This window comes from Amblyraja radiata, chromosome 18, assembly GCF_010909765.2.
Source record: "Amblyraja radiata isolate CabotCenter1 chromosome 18, sAmbRad1.1.pri, whole genome shotgun sequence".
In the NCBI taxonomy this organism is placed as follows: Eukaryota; Metazoa; Chordata; class Chondrichthyes; order Rajiformes; family Rajidae; genus Amblyraja; species Amblyraja radiata.
Window position 1 is genome coordinate 6,072,819 of NC_045973.1, and position 24,043 is coordinate 6,096,861.

The window sequence follows — 24,043 nt, forward strand, 5'->3', positions numbered from 1 at the left end:
GGCCGAATGGCCTACTCCTGCACCTATTTTCTATGTTTCTGTTTCTTTTCCCGTCCATATACCTATCCAATTTATTTTTAAATTATAAAATCGAACCTGCCTCCACCACTTCCACTGGATGCTCATCCCACACAGCTACCACTCTCTGAGTAAAGAAGTTCCCCCTCATGTAACTTAAACTATAAACTAAAGATGTCCAGTCTGAAGAAGGGTCTCAACCCGAAACGTCACCCATTCCTTCTCTCGAGAGATGCTGCCTGTCCCGCTGAGTTACTCCAGTTTTTTGTGTGTATCTTCGGTTTAAACCAGCATCTGCAGTTCCTTCCAACACTTAAATATTAACTATCTATTTCTGCTGTAAGTAGATTATTCAGATGATTTGCCATTACACTCAAACATTGTACACTCCGTTGGTAATATAGCCATTGGTAATATAACTATGACTAACATTTGCAAACTGAGAACAGGAGGCAATATTTAATAAATGGTAAATGCTGACCTGCTAACGATTTGAATAAAAAGAAGACAAACAAATCTCTCCACATTTTCTTCAAAATCAGTGTGTAGGAAGTTTGATCAGTTTAGCTACTGTCCTGAAGGCTGTTTGATTTGTTTGGAATTTAAAGGTTGCGTCGTTTCCTGGCATCGAGCACAAACAATAGATGGTTACACCCTCTGAATGCGTGAATGATTTGGCTGTCGGAGGCAAGCTCTGTCTATGAGTTGGCTTTCACTCACAGTTCTAGCTTACCCTCAGAGTGGTGTGTTCAGCGTGTTGAGAAATATGACCCTCTCACCTGTATCAATGCCTTCAGCTGCAGCCCCTGCCTAAATAATTATAACAACACATTTGACACAGCTTCTTCCAATGTATTTCAAGACAATTCTAGGTGAAGGGGAAAAAATGTAATAGGAACCTGAACAGCATCTACTCAACAGCCAAAAATCTGTAGCCTCCATTTGATCTGGTATTTTGTTGGTTCACATGCTTGATCAATGGTGTTTTATCATTAATGTTTTATTATTATTAATGTTTAGTGTTTCGAATGTTTAGGGTTGGATCCCGACTCTGGGTGCTGTCTGTGTGGAGTTTGTCCGTTCTCCCCGTGGCCTGCGTGGGTTTTCCCCGAGATCTTCGGTTTCCTCCCGCACTCCAAAGACGTGCAGGTTTGCAGGTTAATTGGCTTGGTGTAAATGTAAAAATTGCCCCTAGTGTGTGTAGGATAGTGTTAATGGGCGGGGATCGCTGGTCGGCGTGGACCCGATGGGCCGAAGGGCCTGTTTCCGCACTGTATCTCTAAACTAAACTAAAGATGGATAAAATGCAGACCATAAATTATATCTAGTGTAATCTTTCTGTGAATTATGATCATTAATACACATGATATTGCTGTAATGGTATTTTAAATTACTGCTGGGGTCAAGGAAAGAGCGTTGACATCGCGGCCTTGTTTTCACCAATCATTCCACCAACACGCACAAGAAGCGACAAGACAGACACCTTCTAACCTTGTGTGTGGACGCGATATGAACACTTACTGTCAGTCTCTACTGCCATCTGCTGAATAAGAAATTAATCTCGGATAATAACAAATTTCCATAGTTGCCCACACCGACCAACATGTCCCATCTACGCTCGTCCCACCTGCCCGCGTTTGGCCCCTATCCCTCTCAAGGCTAGAGGCAGGAAACATGTTCCCGATGTTGGGGGAGTCCAGAACCAGGGGCCACCGTTTAAGAATAAGGAGTAAGCCATTTAGAACGGAGACGAGGAAACACTTTTTCTCACAGAGAGTGGTGAGTCTGTGGAATTCTCTGCCTCAGAGGGTGGTGGAGGAAGGTTCTCCGGATGCTTTAAAGAGAGAGCTAGATAAGGCTCTTAAAAATAGCGGAGTCAGGGGATATGGGGAGAAGGCAGGAACGGGGTACTGATTGGGGATGATCAGCCATGATCTCATTGAATGGCGGTGCTGGCTCGAAGGGCCGAATGGTCTACTCCTGCACCTATTGTCTATTGTCAACGTGTCCTATCCATGTACCTGTCCAAATGTCTCTAAAACGTTATGATAGTACCTGCCTCAACTACCTCCTCCAGCAGCTCGTTCCATTCACCCACCGCACTTTATGTAACGGTGGCGCAGCGGTAGAGTTACTGCTGCCTTACAGCGCCAGAGACCCGGGTTCGATCCCGACTACGGGTCCTGTCTGTATGGAGTTTGTACCTTCTCCCCGTGACCACGTGGGTTTTCTCCGGGTGCTCCGGTTTCCTCCCACACTCCAAAGACGTGCAGGTTTATAGGTTAATTGGCTTGGTATAGCTGTACATTGTCACTAGTGTGTGTAGGATAGTGATAATGTGCGGGGATTGCTGGTCGGCATGGACCCGGTGGGCCGAAGGGCCTGTTTCCACTCTGTATCTCTAAACTAAAACTAAAACAAAACTAAACTAAACTAAAAAAAAGTTGCCTCTCAGGTTCCTATTAAATCTTTCCCTCCTCACCTTAAACCTATGTCCTCTGCTTCTCGATTCCCCTACTCTGGGCAATAGGTTGTGCATTTGCCCGATCATTCTGTGCCAGACTTGATGCCAAGTTAAACCATGGAGTAATTCAATCCAAATTAAAGCCAGATCACAAGCAAATGGGACTAGCTTAGTCGACATCTTGGTCGGCATTGCCGGGATGGGCCAAATGCTGTGACTATATGTTTTTATTATTCAAATGTGATTTAATTAATATCTCAATAGCAACCAATTTTGTAAAAAGTGATATCTAGTGAGTGCGAAGTGTTTTGTGGTAACTCACATGGCAGCTTAATGCTTCTCGACTCTGTAACTGCTCGGAGAGGAAAGTTTACAAGAGAAACCAAGTTACCCAAACCTACATTCGACGTATTGGGAGGTTGCACGCAGTCGAGGTCACGACCCGTGACCCGTAATGTTCCCACGCAACGCCAACTGGAGTACACGCGGTGAACTGTAGGTAAGCATTTACTATGGCTGGCGGCACGACTGGCCCTTCTTCTGGCCCAGCATCCGGACTGGCTGCACGCACGCGGACCCCGGGCCGTCTATCCCCGCGGCCAGGGGTGGGAGGAGGAGGAGGAGGAGGAGGAGGAGGAGGAGGAGGAGGAGGAGGAGGAGGAGGAGGAGGTGGAGGAGGAGGAGGAGGAGGAGGAGGAGTAGGAGGAGGAGGAGGAGGTGGAAGAGGAGGAGGAGGAGGAGGAGGAGGAGGAGGAGGAGGAGGAGGAGGAGGAGGAGGAGGTGGTAGGGGGGGGTGGGGAGGAGGAGGAGGAGGAGGAGGAGGAGGAGGAGGAGGAGGAGGAGGAGGACGAGGAGAAGGAGGGCAAGGCAGAGGAGGAGGAGGAGGAGGAGGAGGAGGAGGAGGAGGAGGAGGAGGAGGAGGAGGAGGAGGAGGAGGAGGAGGAGGAGGAGGAGGAGGAGGAGGAGGAGGTGGTCGGGGGGTGGGGGAGGAGGAGGAGGAGGAGGAGGAGGAGGAGGAGGAGGAGGAGGAGGGGGAGGAGGAGGAGGAGGAGGAGGAGGAGGAGGAGGAGGAGGAGGAGGAGGAGGAGGAGGAGGAGGAGGAGGAGGAGGAGGAGGAGGAGGAGGAGGAGGAGGAGGAGGTGGTGGTGGTCGGGGGGTGGGTGGGGAGGGGGGGAGGAAGAGGTCAGGGTGTCGGTGCAGCACGGTCAGTGACTCTGGGTGGGCGGAGGGAGCAGACCGTCCCCAACTCTGCTGCAGCTGACGTTGCCCGGAGCCGTGGCCCAACACCACTTGGCCCTGCTCCACCCCAGCCCCGCTCCACCCGGCCCCGTGTGCGGGCGCTGCCGACCCACAGCCCCGTGACAGTGCGGCCCACAGATGGAGACAGGGCGGTGGGTGGTCGTGGCCGGACAGCGCTGACCCCGGCGGGAGAGCGGGGGCTGTCCCGAGGGATGCGATCCTTTGGCCGCTTACACCTTGGTGCTCGGGTTCAGAGCAAAGATACTGATACCTTCCCACTTTCAATGACAGCACCCACAAATATTTATAGGGCAAAAAATGACAATTTCGGCGGATTTTAACAGGTTAGAAGGTATGCGTTCCGTGTGTTAACAGTGTGTGCCAGAAGCTGCCATGTCCTCCACATGGACTGAGCTGCTCCGTGCGTCACGCCCTTTGACCCGATGACCTTACGTGCAACCCCCCTATATGTCTACGTATATATTTGCAATGTGAGATTTGGTGATTTCACACAGCAAATTCTAGTGCATTGTTTTTGCCTACGCTCTTCTGAGAAGATAAAATGTGTTTATGTTGCTCACTCTGCCTTCCGTATCAGTTGCCTTCCTTGCAGTTCCTTGGGGAATTTCACAAGGAAGTGTTGGGTTTGTCATCCGCCTGGTCATCCGCCTGGTCTTCCTGCCGTGCGTCTGTGATGCACTTCACGAATACAAGTGAATCAATCTGGCCTATTCCATAAATGACTGCGGAGACCGTCGCCACTGTACAAAGACGATGTGGGCTGTGCTGAGCTATTTATCCGTTTTCCCATAGAGTTGAGCATCAAACACAGGGACTGCGTCTGAGACCACCATTGCTAGTTCTGGAGAAGTTGTTTCGACCCGAAACGTCGCCCGTTCCTTCTCTCCAGAGACGCCGCCTGTCCCGCTGAGTTACTCCAGCTTTTTGTGTCTGGCTTCGGTTTAAACCAGCGTCCGCAGTTCCTTCCTGCGCATTGCTTGTTTACAGTTATACTCCATTTGCCTCGTCACAAGCATGCCGAGGAACCTCAGGGGCCGCTTTCCCTTTCAACGAGTTTGTCATCGAGATCCAGGCTGCGACCGATTAGTCCAAGGAGAAACAGAACAACTTCAATACAGAGATAAAGGAATAGTCAGGTGAGTCTCCAGACCCCAACCGCGAAAGGCGTGGATAGGGTGGATGCAGAAAGGATGTTTCCACTAGTGGGAGAGTCTAGGACCAGAGGCCATAGTCTCAGAATAAAAGGACGTTCCTTTAGGGAGGAGATGAGGATGAATTTCTTCAGTGAGAGGGTGGTGAATCTGTGAAATTCTTTGCCACAGACGGCTGTGGAGGCCACGCCAGTGGATATTTTTAAGGCAGAGACAGATAGATTCTTGATTAGTACGGGTGTCAGAGGTTATGGGGAGAAGGCAGGAGAAGGGGGTTAGGAGGGAGAGATACTGTAGATCAGCCATGATTGAATGGGGGAGTAGGCGTGATGGGCCGAATGGTCTAAGTATGCTCCTATCACTTATTAATTTATGAACGTCACCTATTCCTTTTCTCCAGAGATGCTGCCTGACCCGCTGAGTTACTCCAGCTTTGTGTGGCAGCGTTATGGATCATGTCCAGGCAAATTAGATTAGTTTATTCAGACTCGCAGTGTAATCAACGTTGCGGGAGAACAGTTTGTGTTAATAAATTAAAATTCTGAAAACGAGGAGAAGATTTTTACCAAATAGCTTTTATTTTTACGAGGATGTTTCCGTAACCGGCTTCCGTCTCCGCCCTAGTATCCTGTGGGATCTTTGGTGCGAAGACGGAAGCCGATTACGGAAATGGGGCCGAAAAGTACCCATGAATCTGCCCATGACCGTACTATGTCTTTTTCGTCGAGTGATCTATCTTGCCTGCTATAGGATCTTTGGTTATAATGTTTAGTGCAAGATAAAGTCCAGTAAAGTCCGATCAAAGATGGCCGGAGAGGTCGGATGTTTGTGAGAGTAACATGACTCTGAATCACTTCTGTTTACTGCCTGGTGTAGGTGGCTGAAGGATGCCTCCGCCAAACTAGTCAAGTCTACAGTTTACACACCCGAGGGCGACTTTACCACAGAGAGTGGCTCGGAATTCAGTGAAGGCAAGAAGAAAGGTTTCATCAGTAAAGTGCGAAAAATAATAGGAAGATTTGCCGCCCATCGCTGCCAGCAGAAACAGTGCAAGACTTTTAACAAGAAGATGGAAAGGAGTTACGGGATAAGTGCTTTGAGGAACAGAAAGGTCTCGCGATTTCCGGTGAAATGTGATGGTTTTCTGAGGATGAGCAGGATGACTGACTCTCCGCAGGAGTTCCTGGCGGAGGAAGCACCAAACTGCCTCCAGAATAATCGCTCGTACTCATTCAGAACCAGAGGCAACAGCCCGCCCACCACCCAGGTCAAACAGCTGGCAAATAAGATATTTGCAACGTTCAAGGCGAAACTACAAAAAACAGGTTTGTATTCGGGCAATTAAAATAGGAACTGAATTGGTTCCATGGTCAGATAATGTAAATATGATATTTCAAGCTGTCACATGCTGGATATTCTGCAAAGAGGTTTAAATTCTGTGTTTTAGTTCACTTTTGTTTGAGTTCAGTTTAGAGATACAGCGCGGAAACAGGCCCATCAGCCCACCGAATCCGCACCGACCAGCGATCCCCGCACACCAACACTACCCTACACTAGAGAGAATTTATACTTTTATACCAATCCAATTAACCTACAAACCTGTACGTCTTTGGAGTGTGGGAGGAAATCGAAGGTCTCAGACAAAGCCCACGCAGGTAACGGAGGGAACAAACAAACTCCGTACAGACGGCACCCGTGGTCGGGATCGAACCCGGGTCTCCGGCGCTGCAAGCGCTGCAAGGCGGCAACTCTACCGCTGCGCCACCGTGCTGCCCAGTACAGCACAGGAACAGGCCCTTTGGCCCAAAATGTTTGTGCCAAACATGACGCCGAGATAAACTAATCTCATCTGCCAGCACGTGATCTATATCCCACCATCCATTATGTTCCCGATGTTGGGGGAGTCCAGAATCAGGGGGCCACCGTTTAAGAATAAGGGGTCGGCCAGTTAGAACGGAGATGAGGAACAACTTTTTTACCCAGAGAGTTGTGAATCTGTGGAATTGTCTGCCTCGGAAGGCAGTGGAGGCCAATTCTCTGGATGCTTTCAAGAGAGAGTTAGATAGAGCTCTTAAAGATAGCGGAGTGAGGGGATATGGTGAGAAGGCAGGAATGGGGTACTGAATGTGGATGATCAGCCATGATCACAGTGAATGGTTCAAAGGGCCAAATGACCTACTCCTACACCTTTTGTCTATTGTCTTTCCATGTGCCTGTCTAAAAGCCTCTTACACACCACCATTGTACCTGCCTCCACCACCCCCTGTGGCAGCGTGGTCTAGGCATTCAGTACCCTCTGTTGAAGGAAACTAGCTTACACACCTCCTTTGAACTTTGCCCCTCTCCTTAAAGCGATGCTATCATGTCTTTGACATTTTCACCCTGGGGAAAAATGTTCTGACTGTGTGCTCCATCTCTGCCTCTCATGACTTTATATCACATCCATCAGGTCTCTCCTCAACCTCCAGACAAAACGATCCAAGTCTGTCCAAACTCTCCTTGGTGCTAATATTCCCGAATCCAGGCGGCATTCTGGTAAAACCTTTTCTTTCTGCACCCTCTCCAAAGCCACCGCAAGCTTCCTGTAATGTGGGCGACCAGAAATACACGTGATGTCAAGCTTTAAAGAAACATATACAATTATAAAAGGACTGGACAAGCTAGATGCAGGAAAAATGTTCCCAATGTGGGGCGAGTCCAGAACCAGGGGCCACAGTCTTAGAATAAAAGGGAGGCCATTTAAGACTGAGGCGAGAAAAAACTTTTTCACCCAGAGAGTTGTGAATTTGTGGAATTCCCTGCCACAGAGGGCAGTGGAGGCCAAGTCACTGGATGGATTTAAGAGAGAGTTAAGATAGAGCTCTAGGGGCTAGTGGAGTCAAGGGATATGGGGAGAAGGCAGGCACGGGTTATTGATAGGGGACGATCAGCCATGATCACAATGAATGGTGGTGCTGGCTCGAAGGGCCGAATGGCCTCCTCCTGCGCCTATTTTCTATGTTTCTATGTTTTTCGTCCCTTATGGCGTCACGCCTGTGCAAAGTGAAGAAGTTATTTTTAAAGATCTAGGTAAAACTGTTCAAATTTCTGTTTACATTTAAAAGGTATTCTGAAATTCTACTAGCATGGCGGCACAGTGGTGCAATGGAGTCGCTGCCTTACAACGCCAGAGACGGGGGTTCGATCCTGACTGCGGATGCTGTCTGTTCCTGAGTTTCTCCCTGTGACCGCGTGGGTTTTCTCCAGATGCTCCGGTTTGTGTAGGATGGAACAAATGTACGGGTGATTGGTGGTCGATGCGGACTCGATGGGCCAAAAGAGTCATCCTTCCACACTGTCATAGTCATAGATTAATACAGTGTGGAAACAGGCCCTTCGGCCCAACTTGCCCACACCGGCCAACAATGTCCCATCTACACTAGTCCCACTTGCCTGTGTTTGGTCCATATCCCTCCAAACCTGTCCTATCCATGTGCCTGTCCAACTTTTTCTTAAACAGTGGGATAGTCCCAGCCTCAACAACTACCTCATCTGGCAGCTTGTTCTGTGCACCTACCACCCTCTTTTCCCCTTCACATTGAACCTATGTCCTCTGGTCCTCGATTCCCCTACTCTGGGTAAAAGACACTGTGCTTCTACCCGATCTAAACAAGACTAGACTGATGGCAGATCATTGTCATGTTCATCTATGGTTTTCAAATACAATTGAAGCACCAAGTCTAGCTCAAATGTGTAAGAAAGGACTAGATGCTGGAATCCGGAGCAAAAATGGCAATCTTTTCCTCTTGGGAACTGAACTGCAAGTAGTACAAATTCTCAGGGTGTCTGAAGAAGGGTCTCGACTCGAAACGTCACCCATTCCTTCTTTCCAGAGATGCTGCCTGCCCCGCTGAGTTGCTTCAGCATTTTGTGTCCATCTTCAGTTTAAACCAGCATATGTGGTTCCTTCCTGCACAAATTCTCAGGGCTGTTTGTGATCTGCAGTTCTGATCTAAAGCCACCAGGTGGCAGGCTTACACACTAGGAAATCTGCATAGTGAAGGAAGGAACTGCAGATGCTGGTTTACACCAAAGAAAGACACAAAATGCCGGAGTAACTCAGCAGGGACAGGCAGCATCTCTGGGTAGAAGGAATGGGTAACGTTTCGGGTCGAGAGACCCTTCTTCAGACTCAAGAAGGGTCTCGACCCGAAACGTCATAGAAAATAGGTGCAGGAGTAGGCCATTCGGCCCTTCGAGCCTGCACTGCCACCGTCATCCATTCCTTTTGTCCAGAGATGTTACCGGCCCCACTGAGTGACACCGGCATTTTGGGTCCATCTCCTTTAGTTTTTAGTTTTATAGATACATTGCGGAAACAGGCCCTTCGGCCCACCGAGTCCGCACCGACCAACAATCCCCACATATTAACACCACTAGGGACAATTTTTACATTTACACCAAGCCAATTATCCTGCAAACCTGCACGTCTTTGGAGTGTGGGAGGAAACCGAAGATCTCAGAGGAAACCCACGCAGGTCACGGGGAGAACGTACAAACTCTGTACAGGCAGCACCCGTTGTCAGGGTGGAACCCGGTTTTCTGGCGCTGTAAGGTGGCAACTCTACCGATGCACCACCGTGCCGCCCTCTGGCAACTTATTCCATACACCTGTGTGAAATCAGTGCGAAGTTTATGCAATATTTTAACCCAAATTTCTTGGACAGCTTAAAAGAAATACGTACACTGGTCAATGGACCATAGATTATTTACCAGAAATGTATAAATCTGAGGCAACTTTCTTTGCAGCAAGAATCCAAGTTGATGTGGATGTTGTGGAGGATGAAACAGCGAGTCTTATCGGCAACAACCTGATTGTGAGATCTCGGCGCATGTCCCGTCGAGTCTCTGTGACAAGCCTCTCCACTGATCAGCAAAAGGTTTGAACAGTTTGCAATAAGCGAGTTCGGTATTCCGAAAAACGCAAGGAATCATGGGATTTGTCAAAGGTCACTTGCGATAAACATTCTCGGCCTGGAACAGTGACTGCCCAGGCTTACAGCCGGCGCGGAGAGGAAGCGCTGACTCCACTGCTCCGGGCCGGTGTCCCATCAGTCCAGGGCTGTCGGATAACCCGATGGGACAGGCAGAGTTGAGCTGGAGTTAGGGCTTATTCTCCGCGCTGGCTGTGAGCCTGGGCCGCCATTGCTCCAGGCCGGTGTACCGTCAGTCCTGGGTCACCCCGGACATCTCAGGCCGACCCCGGACAGGGATGGGACACTCGGGAGGGGATGGGGACCATCCAGTACAGTTCAACAGCGCTTGCAGCGCCAGAGTCCCAGGTTCGATCCCGACTACGGATGAAACGCAGGTCTGTATACATGCAGCAGCACAGCTGACAAGAATGGTTATCGCGAATGACCTATGACCTGGGCATGCGCAGTCGGAATACCGAACTCGCTTATTTACATGGAATCCAGGCCTTAAAAATATATATCCTTTTAACAAATACCCCTCAGAACAACAAATTAACGCTCATTTCCTTTCAGGTAGTCGACGCAAGCAAAAGACAGCACCTAAAAATATTCAAGAAGAAAAAGAAAAATGATGCGGTTCAAAAGAGGCGACATTCTTTTTTAACAGTAGAAAAGCTTCAAGCCCAAGTAAGCAAATGCATTAATTAGTCATTTTCACAGAGCCATAAGCTGATGACCAAGAGCTTCTGCTGCCATTGGTTTTGCCTGCCACCTGTGTCAAGACTACAACCTGTCACTGACATTTATTCCAGACCATTCGTCCAGGATATCTGACTTTAGACTTTAGAGATAGAGAAACAGGCCCCGTGGCCCCGCGCCTACCAGCGATCACCCTGTACACTAGCACTATCCTGCACACTAGAGACAATTTACAATTCTTTACCAAAGCCAAATAACCTTCAAACCTGCACGTCTTTGGAGTGTGGGGGGAAACCGGAGCACCCGGGGAAAACCCACGCAGGTCAAGGGGAGAACGTACAAACTCCGTACAGACAGCACCCGTAGTCGGGATCGAACCCTGATCTCTGGCGCAGTACCACTAATATGCAAACTGATATTGGACCCTCAGGCCATTTCATGCATTCACATATCATAGAAACATATCATTCAAGTTCATAGAAACATAGAAAATAGGTGCAGGAGTAGGCCATTTGGCCCTTCGAGCCAGCAGCATCATTCAATATGATCATGTCTGGCCATCCAAAATCAGTACCCCGTTCTTGCTTTCTCCCCATATCCCTCGATTCCATTAGCCTAAGAGCTATATCTAACTCTCTCCTGAAAACATCCAGAGAAATGACCTCCACTGCCTTCAGTGGCAGAGAATTCCAGATTCACAACTCTGGCTGAAAAGGTTTTTCCTCATCTCAGTCTTAAATGGCCTACCCCTTATTTTTAAACCGTGACCCCTGGTTCTGGACTCCCTCAACATGGGGACCATTTTTTCCTGCATCTAGCCTGTCCAATCCCTTAAGTATTTTATATGTTTCTATAAGATCTCCTCTCATCCTTCTAACTTCCAGTGAATATACACCCAGTAGATCCATGCAATCATAGATAGCATAAGATAATTATTCCTCTTGTCAAGGAATATCTTTAAAACTTTTTTTTTTCCCCAAGCAGGTAAACGATTTAATAGAAACGGTCTCCGAAAAGTCAATGCAATTGTTGGCTCAAAGGCACGCAGAACTCCAGCAGTGCGAATATCTAGGAGATGAAATCCTACAATCGTCCAAACAGTTTCAGCGGGTTTCCAGGAAGAGTGCCCGGAAGTACAAATGGAAGAAGTGTTTGATGTGTGGATGCTGCTGCTAAATCAGCTTCTTCATTTTTGTAACATGTTTGTGGATGTAAATTTCTCTACAGTTCCACCCGCCAGGTTTTCCGGCATCTGGTGGTCTGGGATCTCCTGTAATCCAGACAAAATTAAGAGAAAGCGCTTAAAATCCCCCCCCCCCCCTCCCAGATGTACACCCGAAAATGTGGCGCCTATGCCGGGTGAGGCGGCCGTTCTCGACCTCATCGGGACTTCCGCGGCCGATCGGCGGGTGGAATCTGCCCCCTGCGGCCGAGGATCTAGAAATCCGGAGCCGGCAGAGCCGTTCCTATTGCCGACTTCCGAGGCCGACCTTGCGGGCCGGTGCCTCGACACCCCCGGCGGAACGTTCCGGTACCTCCTCTCGGAGTGCCGCTAAGCGCTCAACGTCAAATGAGACTTATGCCACCATAATTACTGGAGAAGTAGGCTTGGATAGAGTGGTTGTGGAGAAGATTTTTCCACTAGTGGGAGAGTCTAGGACTAGAGGTCATAGCCTCAGAATTAAAGAACATTCTTTTAGGAAGGAGATGGGGAGGAATTTATTTAGTCAGAAGTTGGTGAATCTGTGGGATTCTTTGCCAGAGGAGGCTGTGGAGGCCAAGTCAGTGGAGATATATTTAAAGCAGAGATAGATAAGATTCTTGATTAGTGCGGGTGTCAGAGGTTATGGGGAGAAGGCAAGAGAATGGGGTTAGGAGGGAGAGATAGATCATCCATGTTTGAATGGCGGAGTAGACTTGATGGACCGAATGGCCTAATTCTGCTCATATAACACTTATGATCTTATGAACCCTGAGATCAACACATTTTTGCCTGACATTTAATTTTTTGATTTATCATGAAATGTGCTTTATTTTGTCGTTTAAGCAAAACAAAATTGGCAATGATTGCATTGTTGAATCAAGCCTTACAGCGCTAGAGACCCGGGTTCGATCCCAACTACGGGTGCTGCCTGTACGGAGTTTGTACGTTTGCCTGTTACTGCGTGGGTTTTCTCCGGGTGATCCGGTTTCCTCCCACACTCCAATGATGTACAGGTTTGTAGGTTAATTGGTTTGGTATAATTGTAAATTGTCCCTGATGCGCAGGATAGTGCTAGTTTAGTTTAGAGATAAAGCGCGGAAACAGGCCCTTCGGCCCACCAAGTCCGCGCCAACCAGTGGGCCCCGCACACTAACACCATCCTACACACTAGGGACAATTTGAAATTATACCAAGCCAATTAACCTACAAACCTGTACATCTTTGGAGTGTGGGAGGAAACCGGAGATCCAGAGATCGGATGATTATAGAAGTTGGGAGGCCGTGTTTAGAATATTGTGTTCAGTTTTCGGCTTCATATTATAGGAAAGATATTGTCAAACTGGAAAGGGTACAGTGAAGATTTACGAGGATGTTGCCAGGACTAGAGGGTCTGAGCTAAAGGGAGAGGTTGAGTAGGCTGAGACTATTCCCTGGAGCACAGGAGGGTTAGGGGTGATCTTATAGAGGTGTATAAAATCATGACAGGCAGATGCACAGAGTCTCTTGCTCAGAGTAGGTGAATCGAGGACCAGAGGACATAGGTTTAAGGTGAAGGGAAAAAGATTTAATAGGAATCTGAGGAGTAACATTTTCACACGTGGTGGTGGGTGTATGGAATAAGCTGCCAAAGGAGGTAGTTGAGGCTGGAACTAACCCAATGTTTAAGAAACAGTTAGACAGGTGCATGGATAGGACAGGTTTGGAGGGATATGGCCAAATGCAGACAGGTGGGACCTGTGTAGCTGGGATATGTTGGCCGGCGTGGGCAAGTTGAGCCGAAGGGCCTGTTTCCACACTGTATCACTCTATGATCCCGGAGAAAACCCACACAGGTCACTGGGAGAACGTACAAACTCCATACAGACAGCACCCATAGTCAGGATCGAACCCGGGTTTCTGTCGCTGTAAGGCAGCAACTCTACTGCTGTGCCAACTGGTGTACAGGGATCGCTGGCCGGCACGGACTCGGTGGGTCGAAGGGGCCGTTTCCGCACTGTATCCCTAAACTAAACTAATAGCTGAATAGCCGTATTAAAAAAAACTTAATGCTATGTTCCACTTTATCATGTTCATCTACATAAAACGACGCAAACAATGCTTACAAAATGACTTGCATTGCTCTGACAATGACTGCATTATAAATACAGAGAGGCAACACAGTCAGTTATAGGCAGGCCGCCAGTTCTACCCATTACCTAATGTTCCTTTCATGAATACTAATGCCCATAATGAGTAGAGAAACAAAGGACAATGCAAAGTGTGTTTTTTTCTTTAAAAAAACATAAGACCTTTATTATCGAACGTTATCACAACACAAAATACTTGAAGCAGGCCACTCTTTAGACGACACAGTAAAAAAGATGTAGTTTCTACCGGGCGAACCACACTATCGTCTCCGCAGCACCTGCGAACTTCTGCAAATAAACGCTAGCTGGTTCAACTTTCAGTTCACGCAGGTTTACTAAGAAACCTGGTAAAACAAACAAAGTCAGATATACAGAAAATAGAAAAGTGTCTTTCTCATTTGGAAAAATTCTGATTTTCTTCTGAATAATAATTTCATTCCCATTTACACCGACTATCTTTTTACTTTCAATGTACGTCACAAAAATAATGGACAGAATGTAAAATTTCCACTGTAAGTTAATGTGTTACGTTTTTGATATTTATTTCCCACATTTAGTTCCAAAAATCATTTTATTAGTGAACAAAGTCAGTGCGATTTCTTTACCTATTTGGATGTTGAAAGCTTCGGGGATTTTAGGGTAGGGTATGAAATGTTTCCCCCCATAATAAAATAACATGTCGTTATAATACTGAACCCCACAGCTTCACTAGTGTCCATTTTGAATCTCCATCCGTGTTTCCGGAGAATCTTCACCGTCTGACATTTTTTCATCACCTAGATGAGAATACAAAGCCATATTACAAATAGTGTTACTTTTCATACACTGTAACGAGAAACAAAGAGTGCTTAATAGTCGTATGTACTGACAACGGAACAATCACATTTTGTTTTAGTGATCGGAGCAGAATTAGGCCCATCAAGTCAGTCTACTCCGCCATTCAATCATGGCTGATCTATCTCTCCCTCCTAACCCCATTCTCCTGCCTTCTCCCCATAACTCCTGGCACCCCGACAAATCTAACTTACAGCAGCATAACCGGCCTGTAAACACAATACACAGATAATACATAACAAAAAAAATCAATAAATTAATAAGCACAATACTAGTAAAAAAAATGTAGTCTTTAGTACAACCAGGATTTGAGTATCGGAGCAGGGAGGTTCTACTGCAGTTGTACAAGGTATTGGTGAGACCACACCTGGAGTATTGTGTACAGTTTTGGTCTCCAAATCTGAGGAAAGACATTCTTGCCTTAGAGGGAGTACAGAGAAGGTTCACCAGACTGATTCCTGGGATGTCAGGACTTTCATATGAAGAAAGACTGGTTCGACTCAGCTTGTACTCGCTAGAATTTAGAATATTGAGGGGGGATCTTATAGAAACTTACAAAATTCTTAGGGGGTTGGACAGGCTAGATGCAGGAAGATTGTTCCCGATGTTGGGGAAGTCCAGGACAAGGGGTCACAGTTTAAGGATAAAGGGGAAATCCTTTAGGACCGAGATGAGAAAAACATTTTTCACGCAGAGAGTGGTGAGTCTCTGGAATTCTCTGCCACAGAAGGTAGTTGAGGCCAGTTCATTGGCTATATTTAAGAGGGAGTTAGATGTGGCAAAAGGGATCAGGGGGTATGGAGAGAAGGCAGGTACAGGATACTGAGTTTAATGATCAGCCATGATCATATTGAATGGCGGTGCAGGCTCGAAGGGCCGAATGGCCTACTCCTGCATCTATTTTCTATGTTTCTATGTCTATGTTTCAAAGACAACCCATAGATATTCATGGTTTGAGGTTAGTTTTGTGTATTGTTCAAGAGCCTATGTACTTTCCCGACTCTAGCGTTCAATCTATTAACTTTCTCGTGTAAAATGCTCAGACTGAAACTTTAGAACAACCAACAGAGGCACTGAACCCCAAAATACTCACCTGCATCCAAATCATAGTTTGTGTAAGAAAGAACTACAGATGCTGGTTAAAATTGAAGGTAGGCACAAAATGCTGGAGTAACTCAGCGGGTGAGGTGGCATCTCTGGAGAGAAGGAATGGGTGACGTTTCGGGTCTGAAGAAGGGTCTCGATCTGAAACGTCACCCATTCTCCAGAGATGCTGCCTCACCCGGTGAGTTACTCCAGCATTTTGTGTCGACCTCCAAATCACAGTTGTTTAGTTTTTGTTTAGTTTAGGTTAGAGATACAGCGCGGAAACAGGCTCTTCGGCCCACTGAGTCGCCACGACCAGCGATCCCCGCACATTAACACTACCCTACACACACTAGGGACAATTTACATTTATACACCAAGCCAATTAACCTACAAACCTGTACGTCTTTGGAGTGTGGGAGGAAAGCGAAGATCTCAGAGAAAGCCCACAGGTCACGGGGAGAACGTACAAACTCCACACAGACAGCACTGTAGCCAGGATGGAACCCGGGTTTCAGGCACTGTAAGGCAGTAACTATACCGCTGCGCCACCTATTCTGCACCCGCTATTCTGTACTCTTTGGCCTTGTCTACCAAAGCTCATTCCAGCGACACACAGATTTAAAAAAATCAAAAGGCATATCTCCTGTTCAGGTGTTAAGGGAGTGTTATTTCCTTCAATGTCCCATATCAGCGATTAAATGTGGGTTGTGCTGCCTGGACTCGGGCGGGCGGGCGTGGAGAGGGATGTCAGTCGGTGGGCCGAGCCGTTCGAGGGTGACGGAGGAGGCCCTGCAGCAACCTGGGCCTCGGCTGGTGCAGGAGCTGCTCCAGTACATCCAGGGAGTGGACCGCACTTTGGAGTTTTGCAAACGCCGCTCAAATATAGCATCCTGGGCATGTGTCAGCGATGCAAAAAGTATTTCACTGCAGTGTACACGTGACAATGAAGCGCCGTTAAACACTTCATAAATACTTGAAATAACTTGCGTGGACATTTTCTTTATATGGAGAAGTCAACAAGGTTTGGTCCACTCCCTTCATTATCTGAATGGATGCTATTTAGGTGCTAAAGCTTTTCACAGTACCTCGGTACACGTGACAATAAACTAAACTGAACTATTATGGGTGGATTTTTTAAATGTATCGAATTTCATGTTTATTATGCTATCTACTGAGTGCTACATTTATATATTCAATGTGCTGCTACAAATATGAATGTCATTGTTTTGTTTTGGGACATATGACAATCTGCGTGTATTGCGTTCATGTGACAATAAAACACATGATTATGGGACAAAGACGTCACAAAATCTCCCCCTCCGCACCGCTTCTTACGGCTACACAATCCTCAACTTTCTATCCCTGAGCTTAACAATCCACGCTACGTTTTACCACACTATGTACAAAGGGTACGCAGTCAGTCTGAATACTACAGTAAACCCTCGTTATAACGGACCATTGGTGGGGAAATGGTGTCCGTTACTACCGATTGTCCACTATAACTCGCTCCACTCACCTGGCGGTCATTCCGTGAAACAATAGGTTGTTTCCAAATGCATTTTGTTTTAAACAGCTAAAAATGTACTTTTTGTTACTATAAACTAAAAATACTAAGGGCTCTTTGTTACATTGTTCAACACAGTTAAGTGTCGATCAAAGCGATTGTTGATTTCAGTGCTGTTTCGATTTCAACGCCTTGTCAATGTCAATGCCTTGCCGATCTCAATGCCTTGCCGATCTCAATGCCTTGCCAATGTCAACGCCTTGCCGATCTCAATGCCTTGCCTATCTCAATGCCTTGTCAATGTCAATGCCTTGCCGATCTCAATGCCTTGCCGATCTCAATGCCTTCCCAATCTCAATGCCTTGCCGATCTCAATGCCTTGCCGATCTCATTGCCTTGCCGATCTCAATGCCTTGCCGATCTCAATGCCTTGCCGATCTCAATGCCTTGCCGATCTCAATGCCTTGCCGATCTCAATGCCTTGCCGATCTCAATGCCTTGCCGATCTCAATGCCTTGCCGATCTCAATGCCTTGCCGATCTCAATGCCTTGCCAATATCAATGCCTTGCCGATTTCAATGCTTTGCCAATTTCAATGCCTTGCCGATCTCAATGCCTTGCCGATTTTATTGCCGTGTCAATTTCAATAGCCTCGGCGGTGTTCTTAAAGAGACAGTCCGTAATAACCAAATTCCGTTAGGAAGATGTTTGTATAAACAAGGGTTTACTGTACAGACCATTTGCATCCAAACTGAACACATGTTTCTGGCTACGAGATATTGAATATCACATGACGGATTCCACCTGCATTGAACAAATTCATTTGTGTACACACAGGCGATAACTTACTTTCCAGTGTTTGCTGTAGTTCATGAATCGTGCTGAGTAGAACGTGGAACTGTTTTCTTCTCAATTCAAGCTAGTATTAACAGAATTGTAGTTAGAAATGCTAATTCGAGGGATTTTTTTTTAAAAAGCATGAAAGGTGTGCTCAGAGCATAACATTACCTTATCTTCAACATTTTCTTTAATATGAGAAAGATGTTCGAGTTCCTTACCCAGGGCATCCAATTGCCTAGAAATTAATCATAATACTTAGCAAGGAACAACATTTTCTTAAGACTTTTTAACATGTTCCGAGATTAACAGTGAAATGTTTAAAATGTTTTTTCTCCACATTGCTCTTTCACCCTGGTCGTGGCTTGTCCTCCCATCTTTGATTGTCCTCGATTAAGTTCTTGGCATGATGGTCCGTGCAATTGTCAGCTCCATAACAGCACAACTGTTCCCTGGTGGTCTCCCCAGTAGACTTTAGAGATACAGTGTGGAACAGGCCCTTCGGCCCACCGAGCCCGCGCCGATCAACAATCACACTAGCATACATTCGGGCAATTTTACCACAGTCAATTAACCTACAAAACTGTAAGTCTTTGGAGCGTGGGAGGAAACCGGAGCACCCAGAGAAAACCCACGCATGACACAGCACAGTATAAACAGCACCCGTAGTCAGAATTGAACCCGGGTCTCTGGCACTGTAAGGCAGCAACTCTACCTCTGTGCCACTGTGCCCCCATTTAGCCACTGATTATTGGACTACTCATTGTTAAGTCAAGTCAAGTCAAATGTCTACATGGCCAATTGCTGCCTTCCCATGCATATTCCATTTACCAAAATTTCAGAACTAGTGATTACTTTTGTTACTCTGCTTTACATTTGAAAACACAATTGAAAAGCACTTACTGTAAAGTTTCATGTCTATCAGGATGCTGTTGGATCACTTTTGCTAATGCATCATATTCTGTAAAAGCACAACGCAAAAATATTTGAAAAGGGATGCTTAAGTAAAAAAAATGAAAAACAATTATCTGATTATTGCTCATTCAGTTCACAATAACGTCTGAAGTAGGGCCCTGACCCGAAGCATCAATCATCCTTTTTCTCCAGCATATTAGTTCAGCCAGATACAGCGTGGAAACCCCGAGTCCGCGCCGACCAACGATCACCCTTACACCAGTTCTATGTTATTCCAATTTCACATCCTATCCTATACACTAGGGGCAATTTACACAAGTCCACTAAACCTACAAACCTTCTTTGGAATGTGGGAAGGAACCAGAGCACCAGGAGAAAACCCATGTGGTCACAGGGAGAACGTACAAACTCCACAGAGACAGCACCGTGAGTCGGAATTGAACCCTGGTCTCTAACGCTGTATGGTAGCAACTCTACCGCTGTGCCACCCCACATCAATACCAGTCTGTCATGTTTTTCATCAGCATGATCCAAGCCATTCTAAAAAGTTTCTATTAAACTGACACCCCGTTATGTTATTCATGTGCACGCTCTCATTTGATAACACCAAGCCATTTTGTTTCATTCCGCCAATTTATTTTGAATTGTTTAAGAAATATTACCTTGACGATTTTTCCGAATTCGCTTTGCTTGTTGAATCTGTTTTTTACATTCTGTTATCTTGTCGTGAGCAGCTGAGATGTTACTTTCTGAAAGTGACACAGATTCCTCGGTAAGCATCAAAATAAATTTCATGTACATAAATTATTTTGCTCACAAAAAAATAGCTTCTGTGGCAGTCAATGTTATAATAAAATAAGAGCAGTTACTCTTTAACCATGAAGTATTAGGACACAGTGTACTTGTTGGCAGGATATTTTCTTTAGACATTCTTGGCACTTCCTTTGAGCTTTCACTAACTATACAATCCCTGATGCATGCCAGATAAACTTTTATAGGCGAAAGTTCTAAAGTAGTGATGAATAATGCTTTATCATAAGGAAAGATTCACACTCTGAAATTCGATAGATAGATAGATAGATAGATAGATAGATAGATAGATAGATAGATAGATAGATAGATAAAAACATAAAATTGTGGTTCTATCTATCTATCTCTAAAACTCTCATCTTGTTTGTTTGTCTGACTGTGTCTGTCTGTCTGTCTGTTTGTCTGTGATGTCCTGAAATTATGCCAAAACGGTACACAATAGCGCTACAGATTTTGGGCCACCTTACTCACCATTGTCCTGTGGTGTGTTGTATCAAGTTTCGTTCAGATTGATGGTATATTTTACAAGTCATTCACATTTTAAACTTTACAAACACCCCAGTTTGACAAATATTTCTTCCATCTGCACTGGCAGTTAGCAGCTTATGACGTCACAATAGGCAATAGGTGCAGGAGTAGGCCATTCGGCCCTTCGAGGCAGCACCGCCAGTCAATGTAATCATGACTGATCATCCCCAATCAGTACCCCGTTCCTGCTTTCCCCCCATATCCCTTGACTCCTCTATTTTTAAGAGCACTATCTAGCTCTCTCTTGAAAGCATCCAGAGAACCTGCCTCCACCGCCCTCTGAGGCAAAGAATTCCACAGACTCACCACTCTCTGTGAGAAAAAGTGTTTCATCTTCTCCGTTCTAAATGGCTTACCCCTTATTCTTAAACTGTGGCCCCTGGTTCTGGACTCCCCCAACATCGGGAACATGTTTCCTGCCTCTAACGTGTCCAAGCCCTTAACAGTCTTATATGTTTCAATCAGATCTCCTCTCATCCTTCTAAACTCCAGAGTGTACAAGCCCAGCTGCCCCATTCTCTCAGCATATGACAGTCCCGCCATCCCAGGAATTAACCTTGTAAACCTACGCTGCACTCCCTCAATAGCAAGAATGTCCTTCCTCAAATTAGGGGACCTAGACTGCATACAATACTCCAGGTGTGGTCTCACTAGGGCTCTGTACAACTGCAGAAGGACCTCTTTGCTCCTATATTCGATTCCTCTTGTTATAAATGTCACGTGACATTTATATAAAGGTACACGTGACAATAAACTAAACTGAACTGAAGGATACAGTTTAATTCAGCACCAACCCATATATCCAAGCAGTAACTAAATGTTGATCAGCATGTTTATGTTACCATTTTAATGGTCTTTTTTTTCTTACCTATGTCTTTAGATATTTTCTCATAGTTGAGCATTTCCCTCAGGTTCATATCATACACGAGTAATGTTTTTCCCATCGAAAACTCGCACTGGCCCAAGGTGCCAAGCATCCGCTGGTGCTGGCTATACCTGAAGAACAGAAGTAAAGATTGTAAAGCAACTGTCCATTTTCATCGGGATCAGCTGCAGGAACATAAGCTTCATCAAATAAGCTTTTAGGGGGCACCACAGTGACGCAGTGGTAGAGCTGCAGCCTCACAGCGCCAGAGACCCAGGTTCAATCCTGGCTACGGGCGCTGTCTGTACAGAGTTTATACGTTCTGCCTGTTGGTTTTCTCCAGGCGCTCCGGTTTCCGCCCAAACTCCAAAGACATGCAGGTTTGTAGGTTAATAGGCTTGTGTAAATTGGCTTCGGTACAAACTCCAAATTGTCCCTAATATGTGGATTATGCTAGTGCATGGGGTGATTGCAGGTCGACGTGGACAAAGTGGGCCGAAGGGCCTACTAGCACGCTGTAGCTCTAAAGTCTAAAGTAAAACTCGAGGATAGACCTCTGTGTGGCTCAGTAGGTTTTGTTAGTGAACAGCTGAGATAATAGATGGAGGCTCAACTTAGGGACTGCAGATGCAGGAATCTTGAGCAAAACACAAAATGCTGGAGGAACGCAGTGGGTCGGGCTGCATCTGGGGAGGGAATGGACAGGTGACGTTTCTGGTTGGGATCCTTCTTCAGATTGTTTGGAATAGGGAGAGAGAAAGCTGAAAAAGAGACAGGAAAAAGAGCCTGGCCAGTGATAGGTGGAATTCAGTGAGGGCGGAAGGGGGTGATTGCCAGGTGACGGGAGTACTGGCCTTGGGTGCTGCCTGTGTGGAGTTTGCACGTTCTCCCTGTAATTGCATGGGTTTCCTCCGTTTCCTCTCACATCCCAAAGATGTGTGGGTTTGTTGGTTAGTTGGCCACTGTAAATTGTCCCCAGCATTTAGGGAGTGCATGCGAAATTGGGATAACATAGAACAGGTTTGAACGGGTTGCGTGGGAAGGAACTGCAGATGCTGGTTTAAACTGAAGATAGACACAAAATGCTGGAGTAACTCAGTGGGACGGACAGCATCTCTGGAGAGAAGGAATGGGTGATGTTTCGGGTCGAGACCCTTCCTCAGATTAAAGTCTGTTTTGTATAAATTAATTAAAACTACTGATCCATATGAAAAAAATATATGCACCAAATGTCACAATTATAGCCATATATAACCTCCTTATGAAATATTGTCTGAAGAGAGGTCTCACCCTGAAACGTCACCCATTCCTTCTCTCCAGAGATGCTGCCTGTCCCACTGAGAGTTACTCCAGCTTTTTGTGTCTATCTTTGGTGTGAACGGGGTGATCGGTGGTCAGCAAGGACTCGGTATGTCAAAGGGCCTCTTCTCATGCTTGTACAGGTGCACAACCTTTTATCCGAAGATCCAAATAACGAAAACCTCCGAATAGCGGCCATTTTTTCGGTCCTTGAAGAAAGGTCCTTGAAAACGTTCACCGAGGGCGGCCCGCAGAGGTGACAGCGGAACCTCCGGTCGGTCCTCGAAGAAAGGGGAACTAAATCCCCATTCATAAAAGAGAAGGTGAGGGTATATTGCGCGGGAGGGTTAATAATTGACAATATGCTGCTGCCTGCCCGCTGAGTTAAAAAGTTCCCACGGTAGACTCACGATACACAGTGTTTCGTGAGTCTTGCGTGGGAACTTTTTAACTCAGCGGGGCAGGCAGCAGCAGATTGTCGCTCCCTTCAGTATCACCCCACCTACACCCCTCTGCTTCCCGGCCATGTGTGTGACCCCTTCCCTCCCCTCTCCAGCTCCCCGCCCATTGCACCGGCGCGGGGGCTTTGCACTGTCTTCAAGTCGGCGATGCCAGCAGGACCAAAGATCTTATAGCTCCGCTATAGGATCTTTGAGCAGGACCGTGCCAGTCACCGGAGACGTCAGGACCAACGGGACACCGACCCCCAGGCCCACCGCAAGCATGGAGATCCCAGAGACCCACAGCCAGCAGCAGCCCAGCCCAGCCCCGTTCCAACTCCAGAGGAAAACTGCAAACTGGCCGGAGACGTCAGGACCACCAGAAGCCGTTCCCCGAGCTGCGCCCCCTCATCGGGACACCGGCCCCCAGGCCCACTGCAAGCACGGAGATCCCAGAGACCCACAGCCAACAGCAGCCCAGCCCAGCCCCGCTCCAACTACAGAGGAACCTGGGTTGCGGATGACGGGGCGCAGCTCGGGGCGTCGTAGGGGCCCATCGGGGAGCGGGTTCCTGTTGGTCCTGACGTCTCCGGCCACCTGCCATCCTCCGGGAACTGTACCGCCCTTGCAGGAGAGTGGGGTTGTTTGCAGTTGCAGAGGGAGGGGGCAAGGGCGGTACAGTTCCCAGTCTCAGCTCCTGTCCAGGGGGGTGGCCGGAGACGTCAGGACCAACGGGACACCGACCCCCAGACCCACTGCAAGCACGGAGATCCCAGAGACCCACAGCCAGCAGCAACTCCAGCCCAGCCCCGCTCCAACTCCAGAGGAACACGTAGGGGCAGAAGCTGATGGTGTGCAAGGTACGTCTTGTTCTTGGGGTGGCGGATGAGGGGGCGCAGCTCGGGTTGTGGGCGAACTGCCACTTGTCGCCGTAGCGGCCCATCGGGGAGCGGATTCCTCTGGAGTTGGAGGGGGAGGAGGGTATTGTGCTGTTTGATCGCCCCTTGCTATCCCAGGGACAGGGAGACACAGCGGCTTTTTAGAC

The 24,043-nt window shown here is 47.1% G+C and overlaps 2 protein-coding genes and 1 long non-coding RNA gene across 3 annotated transcripts in view; 2 read left to right on the forward strand and 1 right to left on the reverse strand.

The window, feature by feature from the left end:
• On the forward strand, positions 1-15,860 carry LOC116983079. The gene is made up of 3 exons (XR_004414603.1): positions 1-40; positions 663-665; positions 15,675-15,860. It is a non-coding gene; the product is annotated as an uncharacterized LOC116983079 (long non-coding RNA).
• On the forward strand, positions 4,501-11,866 carry c18h3orf49 (chromosome 18 C3orf49 homolog). Its single transcript, XM_033036647.1, has 5 exons — positions 4,501-4,878; positions 5,770-6,218; positions 9,682-9,812; positions 10,422-10,535; positions 11,532-11,866. The coding sequence occupies exons 1-5, from the start codon at positions 4,757-4,759 to the stop codon at positions 11,721-11,723; spliced, it is 1,008 nt and encodes a 335-aa protein (XP_032892538.1). The 5' UTR covers positions 4,501-4,756; the 3' UTR covers positions 11,724-11,866.
• The window catches only part of thoc7 (THO complex 7), a 16,245-nt gene continuing 6,215 nt past the window's right edge, over positions 14,014-24,043 (reverse strand). Inside the window, exons 3-8 of the mRNA XM_033036648.1 lie at positions 21,263-21,390; positions 19,719-19,805; positions 19,045-19,102; positions 18,313-18,379; positions 18,154-18,223; positions 14,014-14,653 (exon numbers count right to left, since the gene is read on the reverse strand). Coding sequence (XP_032892539.1) covers positions 14,586-14,653; positions 18,154-18,223; positions 18,313-18,379; positions 19,045-19,102; positions 19,719-19,805; positions 21,263-21,390 — 478 coding nt within the window. The 3' untranslated portion in view covers positions 14,014-14,585. The remainder of the gene's footprint in view (positions 14,654-18,153; positions 18,224-18,312; positions 18,380-19,044; positions 19,103-19,718; positions 19,806-21,262; positions 21,391-24,043) is intronic.

What these genes read in the sequence shown, in the direction of transcription:
- c18h3orf49 (XM_033036647.1), top strand. Translation starts at nt 4,757, where the DNA reads ATGCCGAGGAACCTCAGGGGCCGCTTTCCCTTTCAACGAGTTTGTCAT. An exon ending in TCTCCACTGATCAGCAAAAG is followed by an intron (nt 9,813 to 10,421) that starts GTTTGAACAGTT and finishes ATTTCCTTTCAG; the next exon opens with GTAGTCGACGCAAGCAAAAG. An exon ending in TAGAAAAGCTTCAAGCCCAA is followed by an intron (nt 10,536 to 11,531) that starts GTAAGCAAATGC and finishes TTCCCCAAGCAG; the next exon opens with GTAAACGATTTAATAGAAAC.